This window comes from Cicer arietinum, chromosome 1, assembly GCF_000331145.2.
Source record: "Cicer arietinum cultivar CDC Frontier isolate Library 1 chromosome 1, Cicar.CDCFrontier_v2.0, whole genome shotgun sequence".
NCBI classification, from domain to species: Eukaryota; Viridiplantae; Streptophyta; class Magnoliopsida; order Fabales; family Fabaceae; genus Cicer; species Cicer arietinum.
The window spans coordinates 21,111,563-21,132,693 of record NC_021160.2 but is presented as its reverse complement, the minus strand read 5'-3'; the positions used below and the strand labels follow the sequence as shown (position 1 = coordinate 21,132,693).

The 21,131-nt window shown below is 27.4% G+C and overlaps 3 protein-coding genes across 3 annotated transcripts; 2 read left to right on the top strand and 1 right to left on the bottom strand.

Annotated features, from left to right (window-relative positions):
* Positions 1-3,374: 3,374 nt before the first annotated feature.
* Positions 3,375-6,448, top strand: LOC101511813 (large ribosomal subunit protein uL14mz-like). Its single transcript, XM_004488234.4, has 4 exons — positions 3,375-3,514; positions 4,167-4,228; positions 5,545-5,636; positions 5,829-6,448. The coding sequence occupies exons 2-4, from the start codon at positions 4,195-4,197 to the stop codon at positions 6,201-6,203; spliced, it is 501 nt and encodes a 166-aa protein (XP_004488291.1). The 5' UTR covers positions 3,375-3,514; positions 4,167-4,194; the 3' UTR covers positions 6,204-6,448.
* Positions 6,449-8,435: 1,987 nt separating this feature from the next.
* Positions 8,436-11,400, bottom strand: LOC101512125 (pentatricopeptide repeat-containing protein At1g11290, chloroplastic-like). Its single transcript, XM_004488235.4, has one exon. It carries the CDS (start codon positions 11,282-11,284, stop codon positions 9,140-9,142), a length of 2,145 nt encoding a protein of 714 aa, XP_004488292.1. The 5' UTR covers positions 11,285-11,400; the 3' UTR covers positions 8,436-9,139.
* A 5,000-nt stretch (positions 11,401-16,400) lies between these two features.
* On the top strand, positions 16,401-20,287 carry LOC101512451 (uncharacterized). Its single transcript, XM_004488236.4, has 4 exons — positions 16,401-17,006; positions 17,344-18,074; positions 18,619-18,717; positions 20,114-20,287. The coding sequence occupies exons 1-3, from the start codon at positions 16,913-16,915 to the stop codon at positions 18,709-18,711; spliced, it is 918 nt and encodes a 305-aa protein (XP_004488293.1). The 5' UTR covers positions 16,401-16,912; the 3' UTR covers positions 18,712-18,717; positions 20,114-20,287.
* Positions 20,288-21,131: the final 844 nt, after the last annotated feature.

The following is a 21,131-nucleotide window of genomic DNA, read 5'->3' as shown; positions in this document are numbered from 1 at the left end:
ATTATTATTATTATTAACATATTATCCATGTTTTAACTTGAAAATACTAATTTCTGTGTAAGTATTACTTTTATCACTCTAAAATAGGTTATGTTTCCTTGTCTTATTCCCTAAAACTTGTAATTATAATTTTTCTTTATCCAAACTTTAGAACTTATTTATTATCTTTTTGCATTCAATCTTGTAACTTTGAACTTTTTGTAAAATTCTAGAGTCCAAATTTTATAAATCCATATAATATTTCGAAATCTTAAAAATATTAAATTATAAATCCATTATCCAAACTATGAAATATTGATTGTAAAAATTCTATCTTTAATATTCAGTATATTTTTACATAGTATTTTAAAATTTTCATGACTTTTTTTTTTTGCCAAAATAGTTTTTTAAAACCCCTATCCAAGTATTGAAGATTATAATTTCATTGCACTGAATTTTATAAATTGTGAAAAATATTAATTGAATACTACGAGATTGTGTTATATTGCTAAAATAATATTAATAAAGGTAAATTACACTAACCTTCCTTAAGATATGTCAAAATATCATTTGCATTCTCTCTAATTACTTAAAATCACTTCCCTCCCCTCAATTTTTATTATTGTGAAACTTCTGTTAGAGAAAGAAAAACTGTTGGAGAAAGAAAAAGAAAAAAATCCTTAAAAGTTTGCTTATCATGTACTATATATTGTTCTCTGTAAAATAAAGAGGGCTTGAATGCTCCTTCTTTCCATCATTCATAACAAAGTTCATGCATTTATTTTATAACTACTAGTGATACCTTTTAATTTGATATATTTTGGAAGTGCTTTTCTTAATGGCTTTCAGTGACATATTGCAGGGTCAACTCATTGTCATTTGTTAATTTGTTAGTTGTAGGCCAGAGTCACTAATTTGGTATTATTCATAAGCTCTTTTTCAATTTTGAGTTTGAATACTTGTAAAGTTGTTGTCACATTATAGAGGATAATGTAACAAATTTTGAGCTATTGATTGGAGCAAGCAAGGAATTGATGTACTTTTCCTCCTTTATTATTCTTCTACACTAGTCATTTACAATTCCTTCAAATGGACCAAATCTATATTACTTGTACTTATTTCTATTATTGCTTGAATAAAAAATACATAAGAGGATTATTCATTACTTACTTGTAAGGGTGACAAATTGATCCAATTATTCATCATCAATTTAACTCATCCACTATTTAATATAAATTTTAATAGATTGGATCAAATCTATCCATTTAAACATATAGGTAGATCCAATCCATCTAATTTGTTTTTTTTCAAAATCCAATAGATCACATATTTTATTTAATATAATTAAATTACATTTTTTAAAATACTATAGTTTTACTGAAATACTATATATTATTTCAAAGAAATATTTTTATTATAAAACTATTTTTAAAGCAGTTTTAGTAGTTTTTAACATTTAAAAACAATTTAATTTTAAAAATTAATATAAAAACAGTTTTTATCAATATTTAAAAATAATATTTTTTTTAAAATAACTAATTAATTTATTTTAGGAATAATAAAAATCATTATATATTTTTTTGCTACTGTAAATAAAAACCATTATTATTATTATTATTATTATTATTATTATTATTATTATTATTATTATCATAGATATTTAATTTATTATAATGTTAAAAAATTATTAAGTGAATTAGATGGATATCTGTTCATTAAAATGTGATAACTGATGGATTAGATGATTTTATTTTTAATAAATTAAATTTATATTAAGAACTTTTAATAGATCGTAAATGAATTAATAGATTATGTTGATCCAACTATTATAATTTAAATTCATATTCATCCAATTCATATTTTACTTCTCTCATGCAGCTTCCATGGATGAAAGTTGAAACTTCTCAAAACCTTCTAATGTGTTATAATTTATAAACCAATTCATTATAAGAGTATTACTTTTTTTACTATTTTTTGTAAATTCATATTAACTTATAAATCCAAGACATGGCTCTAAGATTGGTGGTCGCATGAAATTATAAATTTTATATTACTTTAATGATTTTTCGATTTAGTTGGTGAATTTTAACTTGCTTGAACGATAAATGCAGAGCACGCTGTATATTGTTAAAGGTAAAATTAGCTTTAGGTGTTAATAAGACAAAGGAGGTGTTTGTGCTTTTCAGAAAGAATTTAAGAAAAACTAGTGTGATTTTTTCTATTAATAATCTTAATAGATAGATTGGATCAAATCTATCCATTTAAACATATAGGTAGATCCAATCCATCTAATTTGTTTTTTTTTTAAATCTAATAGATCACATATTTTATTTAATATAATTAAATTACATTTTTTAAAATACTATAGTTTTACTGAAATACTATATATTATTTCAAAGAAATATTTTTATTATAAAACTATTTTTAAAGCAGTTTTAGTAGTTTTTAACATTTAAAAACAATTTAATTTTAAAAATTAATATAAAAACAGTTTTTATCAATATTTAAAAATAATAATTTTTTTAAAATAACTAATTAATTTATTTTAGGAATAATAAAAATCATTATATATTTTTTTGCTACTGTAAATAAAAACCATTATTATTATTATTATTATTATTATTATTATTATTATTATTATTATTATTATTATTATTATTATCATAGATATTTAATTTATTATAATGTTAAAAAATTATTAAGTGAATTAGATGGATATCTGTTCATTAAAATGTGATAACTGATGGATTAGATGATTTTATTTTTAATAAATTAAATTTATATTAAGAACTTTTAATAGATCGTAAATGAATTAATAGATTATGTTGATCCAACTATTATAATTTAAATTCATATTCATCCAATTCATATTTTACTTCTCTCATGCAGCTTCCATGGATGAAAGTTGAAACTTCTCAAAACCTTCTAATGTGTTATAATTTATAAACCAATTCATTATAAGAGTATTACTTTTTTTACTATTTTTTGTAAATTCATATTAACTTATAAATCCAAGACATGGCTCTAAGATTGGTGGTCGCATGAAATTATAAATTTTATATTACTTTAATGATTTTTCGATTTAGTTGGTGAATTTTAACTTGCTTGAACGATAAATGCAGAGCACGCTGTATATTGTTAAAGGTAAAATTAGCTTTAGGTGTTAATAAGACAAAAGAGGTGTTTGTGCTTTTCAGAAAGAATTTAAGAAAAACTAGTGTGATTTTTTCTATTAATAATCTTAATTGAATACTACAAAAGTTATCTATGTTAAAAATTTGATCTAATGCCACAATATTTTTTAAAAATAATCAAAATCCCATTTTTTAGATTAAAAAAAAAAATGAGATGAGATGAGATTGAGAAAAATAAACACATTTGCCTGTAAAAAAAACACATTTGAAAAATTAAAACCCTAAAAGAACGTAACAGAAATTAAAACCTACAGCTTTACCCTTGTATCGGAAACTGAACTGACCGGAAACCAGCCGGAGTTTCTCGTCGGCCGGCAGAAACAGTGAGAAATTCTGCCCAGGTATTCCGTTTTTTCTTTAGCATCTTAATGTGTTCATTTTGAATTAGTTTTCAATGTTCATGTTCGAGAGATTCAGAGACATTTCAACTTGCAGTTATATTACTATACCTTGTAAATTATTCCGATAAATGGAACATCTTTGGAAATTTGAAACGTATGATATGCAAACTCAACTGAATCAGACCAAATTATCCCATTTTTATTAGGTTGATATGGTTAAGGTTTGTGACATTGTCGTCAGATAGCGGCACTACAGCGTAATGGAATTTGAATATATTATATAGAGCTATTGTTCTGCGATATGGTTAAGGTTTGTGACATTGTCGTCAGATAGCGGCACTACAGCGTAATGGAATTTGAATATATTATATAGAGCTATTGTTCTGCGATATGCTTTTTAGTACAAAGTGATGTGATAACATGTGTATATCCATGATGTGATGTGGTGTCCCATATGTGTCTTCTTCCTAAAATTGTCTTTGTAATGTTGTATGGTGTGGTGAAGCATTGAGTAGATCTCTCATCTCTCATCTCGCAATCTCATTTCGACGAAGTTGATATTTGCATGTTGAAGAACCACTTTCCCTTTTTAGATATTCTGTATTCCTGTCTGTGTTGAAATCTCATGTCTTTTGACTCTTTATTTTTGTAGGGAATATAGAAGATTGCAACTTTCGGAGATGGCTGCAAGTTTTGCTTCCAGATGTTCTCGTGGTATGCTGTTTTTTTTTGCTCGCTTCTTGTGTTTCACTTTCACAATCGGTATTGTTTATAGAGAAAAAAATCTATTTGACAAAATCTTTTCTTACATTAATTTTTTAGTTCAATGGAACTTTGTAGCCCATTCTGTTACAACTATGTTGTTTTTCTAGGAGTCTGAGTAAGTAATTTTACTTCTCTCAAGCTCTTCATATGACTTTCACCACATATTTATTTGATTGATTTTTTACTGATCTGATTTAATGTATCAGTGAGATTTTTTAATTTTTGTGAAATGTAACTCGTTACCATGAAGTTATTTGTAGAATTTTCTTTGATGTTATAGTACTCCAAATCTTTTAGGGTTTCTGTAAGGTTAAGTCTGATTCAACCACTAATATGGTTGTACTTGATGCCACTGCCAGCCAGTATAGCAATTTTTTATTAGTGATCTGATGGTAGGCCATTAAATTCAGTCCTATTTTCCATTATACTACTGGAACCTATCAGAATTTTAAGATTGTGATGTTGGTTTTTGTATTTCACATTCAAAAGAACTAACTAGTGTGTTTCTTTTAGTAACAAAGTTAAATTACTTTATTAGCAAAATATTTAGTAATTGTTTTATATTGGTAGGACATTTGCATTGACTGGCTTGTACTTGTTTTATATTGGTGATCTAAAAGAAACATACTATTTAGTTCTTTTGCATACCACATCGTACTAGTTACCATACATTGATTTCACGTTGGCAAATTGAAAGTGTCAAGTTTACAATCTCAACAATTCTTATTGATCAATTACTAATCCAATTTATTTAATTATAACTTCAATAAATTATTTTGCAGCTCAAAATATTAGAACAAAAACACAAGAGGATTGATAATTTACTTTATGTTAAGTTAAGCCTTTCATAGTTGCCTTAGGTCCCAACATTTCTAAACACAGCCCTGGATGTAAGTGTTAGTACTCTTCCAAAGGTTGTCTTCATAACTTTTAGTGTTGATGTACAAATAGTTCGTGTACTACAGCCATGTTTTAGTTTCACTTTTACATGATTGTTTTGTTCCTTAAAGAGATGGAGCATTGGCAGACTGTTGTTTTTGCAATAAATTTTTGTTTAACTACATTTTGTTATCTCCCTGAAATTTCATATATTAAGCCGCATGATTCTATCCTGGTATATACTGAGCCTGCACTCATGCCACTGATGCTCCCGTCCCCCGATTTATAATTCAAAGATGAGCTCGAGAACTTTTTATGTTGGTAATAAGATGATATTTTTATTAACTTATCAATTCTTTGTTTCATGTGTTGAAAAACAAAACTAGTTGGCCGTTCTCTTTTCGGTGGATTAAGCAACAATTCCCCTGGTCTATTTACCACGTCACATGAGATGACATGCAACAATTATTTTTCTCAGGTATGTTAATCAGTTGTACAATCATGTTTTGAATATTGTAATTTCCTTAGTACATTTTTGTATGCTTGCAAAATGTAGTGTTGGTAAACCTAAGATCATAGAAAACAACAGTATTTTTCCTTGAAATGGGTAATTTTCCCATTCTTCCACACACTGTGATTCCTTCTGAAAAAAAAGTCTGCATTTTTGCAGCAACAACGCACCTTCATACAGATGAGGACTGTTCTCAAGGTTGTGGACAATTCTGGGGCTAAAAAGGTGATGTGCATACAAGCATTGAAAGGGAAGAAAGGAGCAAGATTAGGTGATACGATAGTAGCATCAGTGAAGGAAGCACATCCCAATGGAAAAGTGAAGAAGGGAAAGGTTGTATACGGGGTAGTTGTTCGCGCTGCAATGCAAAAGGGGAGATGTGATGGCAGTGAGGTCAAGTTTGATGACAATGCCGTGGTGCTTGTTGACAAGCAAGGGCAGCCTATAGGGACTCGAGTTTTTGGACCAGTTCCTCATGAGTTGAGGAAAAAGAAGCATGTCAAGATCCTTACATTAGCAGGGCATATTGCATAGATGAAGATAAGAGCCATCCTCCAATAGATTTGGATGAGGAGAATTTGGACGCCAAAACGAAATAGCTGTTGCTATACACTTCGCACACACAAAAAAAGTATGTATGCACTAAAATAGCATACATTTGAATAGGGTTAAGACTTCTTTTAAATAAGACAAACTGTGCTTTTTATGATATTTGTTGAGGAAAAATATGCATTTTCTATGACATTCTTGCAAATAAAATAATATATTTTGATATTTAACTAATAGAAAGACAATATCAATGTCTATTTGTTATGATTACAATTTACAAGTCTCTTTGAAAATTGTGATCGTTATCAAATAATATAGACACAAATAAAGGCAAAATATCAACAAGAAAATTTAAATATATTTTTAGTTCTTGTAAAATTTTGAATTATTAATTTTAGTCCCTATAAAATAAAATAAAATTTAGTCTTTACAAAATTATTCAGCAATTATTTTTAATTCATGTTGAAATAATTTATTTTTAATTGTTTTTTAACTTTAAAATTTTTAAATGATTTTTTTAATCATAACATTATAAAAGGGTTCTCCACAAAAATTTAGAATTTGAATTTTTTAACTTAGATAAAGTATGTATGAATTTTTTAAATGTTAAAATGTCAAGATAAAGTATTTTGTGAATGAACTTTTTTATATATCTATAAAACATGTTTTGTAAGGACTAAAATATTTTGTAGGGATATAAATATCGAATTTTAAATTCAATTTTTGTGAATGAATTTTTTTATATATCTATGAAGATATGGACATAAAAATATATCTCGCATTAACAAGGACTATAATTTTGTATGGATTAAAAATTGCATTTTTATTTTAAGAGAGTTAAAATTAAAATCTTGAAATTTTGTAAACTCTAAAAACATATTTAATCTTAATAAGAAATGTCATTGTTTTGAAAAGACAAAAAAAACAGAAACATCATTTGTTTAAATCCAAATATTATATATTTATGTAATATAATATTATAAATAAGAAATATCATTGTTTATATCCAAATATTATGTATTTATGTAATATAAAATAATATTATAAATATATATAAAACATAACTAGGCCACACTTTATCTTGAGATTTTAAAATATTCCCTACAGTATTAGTGTGTCCGTTTCTTACCCTTGTCCATTTGACTTTGAGTATAGGGCTTTACAGTTAGCTAGTTACCAACTCTCCACAAAGGTAATAACAATTCTATACTTTTTTTTTATAAACAAATAACAAATTTAAATATGCAGTTAACGTGTGCAAAATACAAAAAAATTGATTTTAGTTTCTATAAATTAAATTTTGTAGTTTAAATTTTTATATAATGTAAATATTTTTGTTTTAGTCCATAATAATTAACACCGTTAATTTTTTAACGATTGAGTAATTATTGATTTTAAACTTAGTCTCTGTAAAATTCAAAAAATTTAGTTTTAATCTCTACAAAATAAAAAGTGGTTTTTAGTCTCTGCAAACGGTAAGAAATTTGATTTTAATGTCTATATAATAAAAAATATATTTTACTCCTGTGTACGTTTTTTATAATAAATTATAATTAAGGTATTATAATAAATATTATTTTTATTTAGATGATATTAAAAAATATTAATTTTGACTAATTGGTTAATGACATACATTTATTCTGTGTATATGATTATATGTTCCATCAACTTCTTTTTTAACAATTTATTTTCAAACAAACAACGTGAAAAAAATTATGGTTAGCTTATTATAATTGTTCTTATTTTTACGTCGATGATATTAAAAAAAAACACTAATTTTAACTAATTTTTTATCGAAAACATTTGTATATACATGATTCTTATAATGTATTTGTAATTAGTATATTATAATTAGACTTAAATTTACTTTTTGTCTACTTATTTTGCTCAAAATTAACTTTTAGTCCTCATACTTCTAAAACCGAATTTTTAGTCCTTTTATTTTACGACTTGTGGAATTTTGTTGGTACCTCTCCGATTTTCATGATATAGCTTGCTCATTAATAAAGTAACAATAATCTAGTACAATTAAATTTGGACAAAATAAAATCGTGTTAAGGTTCTTGTTTTTTTTTTCATTTATACTAGTCAATTTTTTTTGAAAATAAATCGTTAAAAAGACTGGTCGAACATATATCAAAATTAATATTTTTTATGTTTTTTAAATAAAAATAATAATTGTTATAATACACAAATTATAATTTATTATAAAAATCATACACGAAACTATTTTTTATTCAAATTTCTTCTATGAAAGGTTGCACGACTCCCTCCAAATCATGTGCTCAAAAAGTGAAACAATATTACATAACAGCCTTCCAATTCGAAAATGCTTTTGGCTCAATAATCCCCCACACCACATATACACATTACCTTGTTTACACTGATTTTGCAGCATATTGGCACCTACATAACTCAAATTGATGAACCTAGGCGGAAAAGAAAAAACAAAAAACCATACCACCCCTTCTCCTAATTTGACAAAATCAACTTTAAAAGCTGATTATAGTTAGCTTCCTAACAGCATGGCTAAGCCTAAATTATTTAGTACAGCACCTCCCATAAAAAGAAAAGCATGACAGCAACTGGTCTTCACCTGCAGCTTACTTCTATATACTTTGAAGGCAAGACAAAGGGCTGTGAAGCCAATCCGACAAATTAAGATTATTTGTATCCATCTCTCTTAACTACCTCTCCAGTAGTCGGAAATGATCTATTCCCTCATTTTTTGGTTCCACTCATCATGATGTCGTAATTACTCAATTAGTTACAAGCAATACCCAACTTAATTCTATCAATCAAGAACAATATTACATTTTCAAAAAATGGTATGATATAAACGTTACAGTGTCTGGTGAATTTGTGTTATCTATTATCTGCTCTTAAATGTGCTTTAGTTATTATTGATATGCAATTCACAATCACATAGCTAAATGAGTAGGAGGTTCAAAAAAGAGTTCAACATCATCCTCCATGTCTGCTTCCAACTCCAAAACTTTCAATACAGAATATATATCTTCTGATCTTGGATGAGATTGATCTGCAACACGAAATTCGTGCACTTGTCCATTCAACTCTAGCCAGCTACAACCTGGTGTTTTCTTTAGTCCTCTATCTCTAAGAAAACCTCTCATTTTAGCAACTTTGTCCCATTTTCCTGCTGCAGCATATATATTGGACAATAATACATAGTTTCCAGCATTTTTAGGTTCCATATTTATGAGCTTCTGAGCAGCAAGTTCTGCGAAATCGGTTTCCGAATGCATCTTACAGGCACTTAATAAGGGACCATAAACCCTGGCATCTGAATTTAATGGATTAGTTTCTATTATTTTGCTTGCTTCATCAATTTTTCCAGCGCGTCCTAATAGATCAACCATACAAGCATTGTGTTCCTTACTAGGTTGGTAACAGTATATTTCCACCATCTCCTTGAAAATCTCCTTGCCCTTTTCCACAAGGCCTGAATTAACACAAGCTGTGAGTAGTCCAAGAAAAGTTACTTGGTCTGGTTTAACATTCGATAGTTTCATTTCGTCATACAACTGAAAACATTGAAACCACTCTCCATGGTTAGAATATGCAGTGATCATAGAGTTCCATGCAATTATATCTTTATGATTGCTTTTCTCTTCATCGAAAAGCTTTCTAGCCATTTCTATGCAACCGCATTTTGCGTAGCTGCTAAGAAGCGATGTCTTAAGCGATTTGAGTGAATGGAGGTTGGTTTTCAATGAGTAACCATGTAAGTATCTTACATAATGCAATGCCCCTATCTTTGCAAATGCAGGTAAGATGTTAATGACTATTACAAAGTCAACTTTAATACCACTCAACTTCATTTCTACAAATAGAGAAAGAGCCTCGAGACACCGATCATGCATTGCATACCCTTTGATCATTGCACTCCATGAAACCACAGTCTTGGCCGATATAAAACCAAAAATCTTCTGTGCCGAATTTATGTCGTCGCATGTGGAGTACATGTCAACAAGAGAATTATGAACGGAAACCTGATAATCCAAACCATTTCTTATCACTTGTGTGTGCATTTGCTTCCCCCACTCATTAAATCTCAACTGTGTGATTGAAGACATCGCAGGGATTGCCGTGAACATGTCAGGTCTAATCCCCAACCTAACCATACAATAAACAAGCTCTAAGGATTCCTTAGGGAAACCTTTCCCAGAATATGCTGAAATCATTATGTTCCAAACTACAACATCCTTCTCAGGCATTTTCTCAAACATCAACCTTGCATCTTTTAGACTGCCCAATTTAACATACATTGACAACAACGCAGTATTCACAGTTAGTTCCTCACACAAATTACTCACAACAACCAAAGAATGAAGAGCTTGCCCCATCTTCAATGAGTTTAACTCAACAGTTCCCCTTAACAAGTTAATTAAAGTAACTGAATTGGGTTGTATATTCTCTTCTCTCATCCTACAAAACAATTGAAAGCTTTCAACAATTTTCCCACTTTCAAAAGCCTCAAAAATCAAGTTATTCCAAAAACTCAATCCTGTCACAGACTTTCTTTCAAACAGTTCATGTCCATTAAAAAAACCATACAATTCTATCAAGCCATTTCCCACCAAATCAAATACATCCATACCCAATTTCACAATGAGCCCATGAACCATCGTAATCACCCATTGTTCATGATACACATAAAACAAAGATCTCAAAACAGAAACACAACAATCTTCATCAGGGCACAATGATTTCTCAACCATTTCTTTATACAAAAAAAGGGTCTTTTCATATTCACCGAACTGAAAAAGGTTTCTAAGGAATGCATTGTAGAGAAGTGAATCAGGGTTTTCAGTGTAGTAAAAAAGTTTGTGAGATGAATTGAGGTATCCAAGCATGGAATAAGAATCAATGAGTTTGGAGGAAAGAGAAGTGTTTTGGTGGAGGCCATGGAGGAAGAACCTTGCATGGATTTGTTGAAGGTGTTGTGGTTTGGTGCAGAGATCTAATATAGAAGAGGTTGTATTGAACAACCTTGTTTGGAAAGGTTTAATATTTCGGATTTTGACAATGTTAAAGTAGAGCATGTCTTGAACCTAACCAAACAACATCTTACGTTGCTCACTGTACTCAGAAACGAGATTCCGGATACTCTATAAAGGAAGCTTTGGGAGATGATTGGGTGGGGAAATACCTACGAATTTGGTTTTTTTTTTTTTTATAACTTTTAATTGTCATGAACTAAGGTATTAACAAAATTACATTATCAACACATTTCAATTATTTTATAATGAATTTCGATTTTTGTTGATAAAACAATAAATTTATGTTTTAATCGTTAAAATTTACAAATTTTGAGCTTAAAAAAGAATAATTTTATTTTGATTTATTTTTAACATTTATTTTAGGGATTAAGCATCAACTCAGTTTAAAAAATAAAATAAATAATATTAAATATTAATTAATAAAATTAAATATAATATTTTTAAATTTTAATTTAATTAATAAATGACGAAATTATTAAATGGAACAATTGAATAAAGTCAAATCACATACTAAAATAATGTGAGATTTGAGTCTTAAAATTTTAGATTTGGCAGAAGTTTGAGCATCAAATCTTATAAAGTGGATTCAAATCATGTGCCGCAAACTATGATATTAATTTTCTATTGTTTAAATCTAACACATGCTACTAGTTTAAATCTTTTATATACGATTAAAAATTAATTTTATTGTATATTTTAAAAATCATAAATGATGTCTATATTAAATTTTAGATTAAATATAAGTTAACGTTTTTGTTTTTATTTTTTTTTTAATTTGGTCATTTATTTTAATTTTAAGTGATAATTTAATTTTTTATGTTTTAAAATGTCAACAATGTTATCTTTTTTTTTACAAAAATTCAAAAAATTCATCAAAATTTTCAAATAAAACTCATTAAATTAATTATATTCTTCAATATAATACAAATTTCATCAAATTTATAACTCAAATCTTCAAATAAACTCATATTTTTATTCTTTATTTGATGTTGTTAGAGATGAAAATATGAGTTTATTTAAAGATTTAAGTTATGAATTTGATGAAATTTGCATTATATTGAGCATGATAATTAATTTTATAGATTTTGTTTGAAGTTTTTGATAAATTTTTTGAATTTTTGCAACAAAAAAAAAAGATAACATTGTTGACATTTTAAAACATAAAAGATCAAATTATCACTTAAAATTAAAATAAACGACCAAAGAGGAAAGAAGACAAAAAAAGATAAAGGACTAAAACGTTAACTAAAATTAAGTTAAGAGACTATGGATGCTATTTAGCCTAAATTTTATTTAACATGTATACGTCTAATCGATAAGTTTTTAATTTATTTGGTAAGATTCAAAATAATTATGTTACTATTTTACATTTAAAAGTAATCTCATTTTTAAAGATTGTCTTAAAATTTCTAACTTGTTGTGCCAACTTTGCGAACATATATGATACACTCATAGCACATTAGTAACAATTAGACAAAATTACACTCGTGGTCTTTTAAGTTAGACCCAAATCCTACAATCTTTAAGTTCTTTTTTTTTTTTCTTTTTCAATTAAGTTCTTTAAATTTCAAAATGTGTGAGATTATTTTTTCTCTCTCTAACTTTAGTTAAACTCCGTTAAAAAAATTGGATATGGGACTCTTCGATGCTAATATGTCAATAACGTTGTTGTTATTGCAACTCCTAATCAACAAATAGTATATTTTTCTTTCTAGGTAAAGCCTTTATGTTTTTTTCTTTTCATATTAATCTTTTAAGTTTTTTTTTTCTTTTTCAATTGGTCTTTTAAGTATTTTTACTCTAACATTATACCTTTAAGTTTTATTTTGTCATATTGGTCATTTTAAGTCCCAAATAATATTTCCTAGGTTGTTATTGATCATTTTCATCAAATTGAAATTAAAAAAATCCCTAATTTAAAAACCAATCTAAATATTATCTTTTATAAGTTGCACTTGTTTAAAATATGTCAAATAAATCAAACTGATATTTTCTTTTTTTCTATAGTATATTTTTGTTTAACTAATTATACTTTAATCTTATCAAATTTCTAACTTAATATAATTATATTTTTAAGAAATCAACTACTTCGGAGTAAAAGGATAAAGAGAAATAGATCTGTGAAGCTGTAACTCTTTTTCAAATAGGACAAGAAATTTAAGCATATACTACAAGTGAAAACTCTTTCAAAAGAAATGATTTGAAATTTAAGTGTTGATTGTCTTTTTAAATTCATTTTGTCATTTCTTCTTTAAATTTGTAATGAACAAATGTACTATTTTAAATTTGCAATTAACTAATGTATTATTTTTTAGTACTCTTGGAATAAAGTTGTTGCAAATTTTTCATTAAATTACGATGGTTGTTTTCGCATGACTTCTATATTGATAATGGAACGGCGAAAGAAATACTCCAAAAATTTAAGATTGTAATCAGATTCGACGTAAGAGACTATTTTTGATAGTTAAGTGTACCTATAAATACGATCCAACACTCAATATTGTCTGTATTTTAAATGAATGTTAGAGTTTGATTGAGACATACCTTGTTAGAGATTATGTAAGACTTATATTGAGCTTGTGTTTCTTATTGGAACACATAACAAGAAAGAGAAAAAAAAAGAAAAAAGTTAAATAAATATACGAATTACTTAAGTTAAATAAATATTCATATCTAAAAATAGTCTTAAAAATCATCTTTAATGGACAAAGAAGGAAAAAAAAGATTAAATGTTGCAAAATCACATTCTAACCTCAGCAAAAAATTGACTACAAACACCGTTCCAAACATATGCCGAGAAAAAAAGAAGAAGATGCACCTATATTTGAGAGAAGACCCGTGATCCATCTAAAAAAACTATGGTGTTTTAATACAATATTATTTTTATTTTAATTATTTCATTTGTGACTTTATCCTTGATAGTTTTTCTTATTTTAAAATAAGACACGCTAAGTAAATAAAAACAATTCAGTAAATAATTTATTTTCAAAGGATCTGTTTCTAAATATAAATACTATTTTATAATGAGTTTTACACATGAATTTTAAAACTAATTTAACTTAAACTAACCAAAATAAAACTGACAGAATATTTCTGAGTTAATTTTATGATTTAAATATATTTTTGTCCCTTTTTAATATGTTTCATTTTGATTTTAGTCTTTGTATTTTTTTTTTTGATTTATACTCTTATAAATTTTAACAAATTTTGAAAAAGTCATTTAGAATCTTTTTAGTAACAAAATGGTGACATGACTAATTTTGAATAAAATGACACTTAATGGTTGTGTAATTGTTGTTGACTAGACAATATTTAAAATTAAAATTCATTTTATTAACTCATTTAATTATTTAATTAAAAATTTAAAACTAATCAATTAATTAATAAACTAATTAAATAATAAAAACTATAATTTTCATCTTTAACCCCAATTTTTTTAATAAAACTCAATAACCTTCATCTTCAACCCTAATTTCTTCTTCTTTAAATCACAAATTTTCATATATGGATCCAAATCCTAAGAAATTTAAGATCCACACCTTAAACATTGAAAGAAATAAGATCTCTTCATAAGGCAGCTTTCCTCTCTCTAATTATTAGGAGTCAAAATTTTGTTGAGTTCCAAAACTTCTTTTTCTGACTCTTGTAACTCTTGCCTTGTGTCATTATCTTTATGTTCATTCAACGATGCTTTGAGAACAATATTGATCTGCAAAATTGTAAAGTAAAACATAATTAATAGATAAAAGAAAATGTTATATACTTCTGCAACTAATCTCCTGATATGCTCCTGCAATGTTAAGAAAAATGAGAGATTGTAATTTTTAGAGTTTTGATTCAGACATAAGAATTTGTGATTTAAAGATGAATATATTATTAGGGTTGAAGATGAAGGTTGTTGAGTTTTTATTAAAAAATTTGGGGTTAAAGATGAAGATTATTGAGTTTTTATTATTTAATTAGTTAATTAATTAATTATTTTAAGTTTTTAATTAAATATTATTTAATTGGTTAATTAATTAATTAGTTTTAAGTTTTTAATTAAATATTATTTAATTGGTTAATTAATTAATTAGTTTAAATTTTTAATTAAATAATTACATAATTAAATAAGTTAATAAAATGAATTTTAAATATTAAATATTAAATATTAAATATTGTGTAATTAACAACAATTACAAAGTTACCATATGCAACTTCATCAAAGTTAGTCATATAACTATTTTTTTTACTAAAATAGATGTATAAAAGATTTTTTTTAATTTATTAGAAGTTGCAAGAATATAAATCAAACAAAAAAAAATTACAGAAGCTAAAATCAAAACAAAACATATTTACAAAGACTAAAAACATATTTAAACTTAATTTTATTCTTAATAATTTGATTTGTGTTAATTACGAAAACTTTGTGAAATTTACAAAACTTAAAATTGAATAGAATAATTACAGAACTTAAAATTGAATAGAATAAATAACAAATAAATTAGTTATAACAAATAATAAAATATATCTTAAAAAACAAATAATAAAAATATATGTCCCCATGTGTGGAAAATAAAGACAAAAAGGGCATCACAAGTCTGTCTCATGTCATGAATCATGCCATAAACTTTAGTTGGCAAATTGTAGACCTCTCAATTTCTCTCCACCGTAGATCTCTCTCAATCACATATAATTAATTTTTTTCCAAGAAAAGAAATTCCAAAACCGAAAACTCATTAAAAATGGGAAAATATTCATTTTGATAGCTGTGAAGTGACATCAAAATAGTTATAAAATATTTCAAAATATTTTCCATTTTAATCTATAAAATTAATAAAAAAATATATATTAGAGATGTATTTACTATTTAGATATACTCAAAGATACTAATTTTTTGTAATTTTCCGATGAATTATCCCGTTCAATACTTTAACATAAATAATAAATTTAATTCATTTAATTATTAATTATTGATTAATATAATTAATGATAAAATGTATAAAATTTATACAAATTTAAAATTGTAATTTAGCCATTTTTATTTATGTATATTTTTTAAAAACTTATTATACATTTGTTTAAAATTATCTAATAAATTTAAAATTGAATAAAAATTTATGAAATTAATCTGAATTTTTGATTTAAAGTGAATTGATCCTTCTGATATTCAAATACTACACTAATACGAGAAAGTAGTTATAGTGAAGTACGAAAATTGCTCTCACACTTAAAATAATAGAGTATTGACCATTTGTTGATTTCTCTTTTCGACCTCACTACCCCAATAGATTCCTATTCCAAAATTTGAATCTTGAATCACAAATACACAATCCCATTCTCAACCCTCCACCAAATAATAATGATAATAAAATATATAGTAGCAAAAAATAATTAATAAAATAATTAATAATTATCTGCTCTTTTGTGAGTGATAGATTAGACAGTGTTTTTGTTTGTACACACACAACAGAGAAATGAAGTGTGAGTGACCCGATTTCAATTTTCAAACCCAAGATCTCTTCTTTTTCTTTTCTTTCTTTCTTCTTCCCAATTTGTGTAACTGGGGTTGTACAAATAGAGCTTATATCTTTGTCTTGTTCACGCTAAAAAGTAAGAGAGAGAGAGAGAGAGAGATTCCACCATTTGTGGCCTCTATTTGTTAGTCCCTTCAAATTAATTCATTCAATCATGCCTAAAGGTGCAAAAAAGAGAAAAGCCGCCAAGAAAAAGAAGGAACAAGAAAACAACACCAACCCTTCTACTTCCACCAACAACCCTCAAGGTACATGCATAGTTTTCTCTTTTTCAATTATTTTTTTTTTTATTTTTGGTCTTATTGGGTAGATGGGTAGTTGCTCAAGTTTTTAATTTTCTTTTAGTGTTTTTTAGGTTGATGGGTAGCTGCTAAAAAAATTTATTTTTATTTTTTTGCTTTAATTTGATTGTGATGATTTGAGAATAGGCAATTAATTAATTTTTCATGTTTTCACTATGTATGTATATTTATTTGAATGATTAATTGATTGTGTTTGGGGTAGTTGGGCTATGTTAATTTAATTTGGTTAGTTGGTTGGTTGATAATGGTATTGTAATTGATTGATTTATTAACAAATGTTTAGGAGAGCATGAATTGAAGTCTCAAGATGAGAAAGGAAGTGATGGTGGTTCTCCTTCGTATCATAACCATGATGATCAAAATCAATTCAATGAAGGTAGTGAAGATATGGAGGAGAGTGATCCATCAGCTGATGTTGCCAAGTCCTTGGAAGAAGTCCCTAATGACGGTAAGATCGACGAAGTCGAAGGTGGAAAGGAAAATGTTGTTGTGATAGAGTGGGATTCGAAATCCGATGAGAGTTGTGAGAACAAAGATGTGAGTGTTTTGCAAATTGAGTCTGCCAAGGAATCCAATCGTGTGAATGAGAGTTCTGGAGGTTCGATTGATGAAATTAAAACCGGTACTGCGGAGAACTCAAAGGATGAGTCCTGTAATAATTATGTGGAAGAAATAGCTGTATTTGATGAGGGGATTAATTCGGTAAAGAAGAGTGTTGATTCAGTTGTAGAATCTTCTGCTGATTCGGTTAATGCTGTGACCTCTGTCTCCGAGATGCAACGCGGAGATACTGGAAATGTTTTACTAGACAAATCAGTGGACTCTCGAATAATGGAATCTGTTCCCGCTGTGAAGATAAATGAGGATGTTAGAACATTGAGTTTGGAGGAACCTGAGACGAGGGAATCCGAGAGTAAAGTATCATCATCAGTGTCTCAGGGTCATGTCCGAAAATCTACTAATGGTGCAGAACATGTTAAAGATTCCAACACTGCTGAATGCTCTGAAATTCAGGTTTTGCATCTCTCTCTCTGACTTGCACGCGTGCACACACTACGTGGGAATTTCTAACATACTCTCCCTTGTTTTCTATAACTACTGTAGTAATTTCTAATGTTGAATTAGTTAATAATACTATGTGGCATTGACACCTCATATTGAAGTCGTCTGCGGTGCTCATCATGAGTCAGTGTCCGACACCAACACAAAACCGACATATATGGTTTCATTCAATCACTTCTATTTTTCCAAAATTATTATCGGTGTTTGCATGTTAATGTTAGTGATGTGTCTGGTGTTTGTGTTTGACTATATATGTCAGGGTTTCATAATTCATAGGTTAATATACTCTTAAAGGTTTAGCTTGCTACAATACTTCTAAAAAGCAAATGGAATATTTTAGCTGCCTAACTATTAAACAATCCTCTTCTTTTTTAGAAGGAGCATATTAGTAAGTTACAACTTAATTTGTTAATGTACTCCCAAATCATGCTAGTGTGTGCAAATCTTGATCTTTACAATTATTTTAAAAGCTTTTCTTTTCTGAATTGACTTGCAGCCTCAGGTAGTATTGACTCCACATGTGGTGCATAAGACGTCTTGGTTGAGTTGCTGTGGCCTGTTTGATGTTCTGTCAGGCTCTAACAGATAAATTCAGGTTAGGAATTATTTTAACTTGACTATATTTGTAATTTGTATAATTTGAATTCCTTTCACCAACTTCAAATTTATACTTGCCATTTTACAACATACACTCGCACCTTATGCCTGTTTGTAATTGTTTTTGGTGCTTGCCCTGTTACATAGTTGGTTGCTATGTAGTGTTCAAAGAAGGTTGATGGTGTTGCATTCATTAATTTACTGCTCAGTTCATTATGATATTCTTTTGTAGCATTTCATATGTTGTTTTCATATATATGATGAGTATTTGGTTTTTATGGTTGTGTTTCACTCTTGTCTATTAATAACAACATTAGGGGATATATTTGTGATAACATATTTGCATCAACTAAAAGTTAATATTAGAAAATTATAGTGGATCATAATATATCCTGTAAAGTAATGATGGTTAGAAAAATGATGGTTAGAAAATGACAAAGCAGTGATATTATGCCTATTATTCTGAAGCCAAAATCTTTGGAGATTACTAAAAGAATGTAACAGTCGGAGAGGGCGTGATTATTCTAGAATTAATAAGGAGTGTACTTATTTTTCTTCAGCAGAATCATGGTCGCGGTTTCAACTGAGTTGAGTAATATATTTGTTGGACTCAAGAAGATTCAATTGGTCCATATTTTATTTTGTCTATATGCGAAAATGACGTATTCCCTACATTTTCTCTCATGGTTACCATGATTCTTGATTTTCTGATTTAAATTTTGATAATCAGATATTAAATTTTTTGTATTTGTCTCAGTTAATGGTACAAATATAACAGTTTTGTTTTTAACCATTTTCTATTTTTTGTGTATTCTCTAATTTGATCCTATAGATCTTTTTAGTAGTTCTAGTTCATCTTTGTAGAGTAAAATTGAGAACTGAGAATGAAGACAACTTCTCATAGCAGAATTGTATTGTATGCATATACAACATGGTTATCAGTATCTTACTATATGTGCGAGTCGTATCTCGATTCCATACAAAACTAAATCCAATTGATACAAATCTTTAGTGTGTCTATTTTGAACATGAATCTCATCTTGAGTCCCGATTTATTCGTATGAATCACTACCCAAACTTTGTGTAGGTAGACACTTTTTTTCTTGTCAATTTTATATAGCTGGACACTTTTTTTGTCATTTGATTTATGATTTATATCTCAAATTGTTTTGAGGTTAGGTGATGATATACTAGCTTATAATTTTGATATGGCCGTTGTTTTTACTTAAAATTTCACATTTTTGTTGATGATGTATCTTATGATTCATAATAAGATTCAATTTCAATTTTGAAAGTTGATCTTCTGATTCACTCGTTGAATCTCGATTTGATAACCTTGGTATATACAATATATTATTTTTGTTGACAACCTTGGTTATTTGTTTCTCTTGCAGAAATGCATGCACGAGGATATCCATTGATGTGTCAAGCATGTGAAGACTTAGGACATGGTTCAGAAAATTTTGTGATACATTGATGAATATGTGTTGTTTATGAATTTTCCAAACAAATAATGGGAAACAAGCCCAACTATATGAGATTTATTATATACAGTGAGGTTTGGTGTAGTAATTGTGTTAGCAACAGTTTCAACTCAATATCTTTGTTTTCAAAACTTTTCAAACTACACTTTTATTAAACCTACCATTATTATTATTGTCTTGCTTATCTTCCCCATTTTTTTCAATGTAGAGTAGTGGGCCAATTATGTGACCTTAATTCTTTACAACCAGCACCATCTAAGTCTTTTTCTATTAGGTGATTTTAGTTAGATTATAAAATTTAATTAATATACACATATAGTGTAACTTCTTTTATGCATATGTTTTAATCAAAACTCATCATATAGACATATGTGAAATTATTTTAGAAAATAATATTACTACTTTGGATAATAGTGCAATGATTGAACATATAATTGTTCAACGAAACTATGATAAAATAGTTTTATCAATAGTTCTTTTTTTATTCTTCAGTTGATTGATGTTCTCATTAATAATTTTAATTGCTTAAATGATTATGGTCCAAATAAGATACACATGTTCATGCAAAAACACTCCCCTCTTATTGTCAAAGGGTCCTCTTTTGCATAAAGTGTGTGCTTTGTCGGTAATGGGCTAGAATTCAAATTGGAAAATCTCTCCACCTTCAGAAATACCACTTAGTTTGTCTCCTTTGAAAATACACTTTCAGACAATTTAGAGGCCTTATTTGTAAATATATTTTCCACTTTATTTTTTAAAATTTATGTTAATTTTACTCATTATTAAGGAAGTAAGAGATTTTTTGAAGTTAACAACTGTCTAAATTTTTAAAAACAATAAAAATGTCAAAAAAATTGTTTTTATTATTTTAAAAAATGAATCTTCGTTAACTAACATTTATTTTCAAAAGTCTTTTATCAAAGTAAAA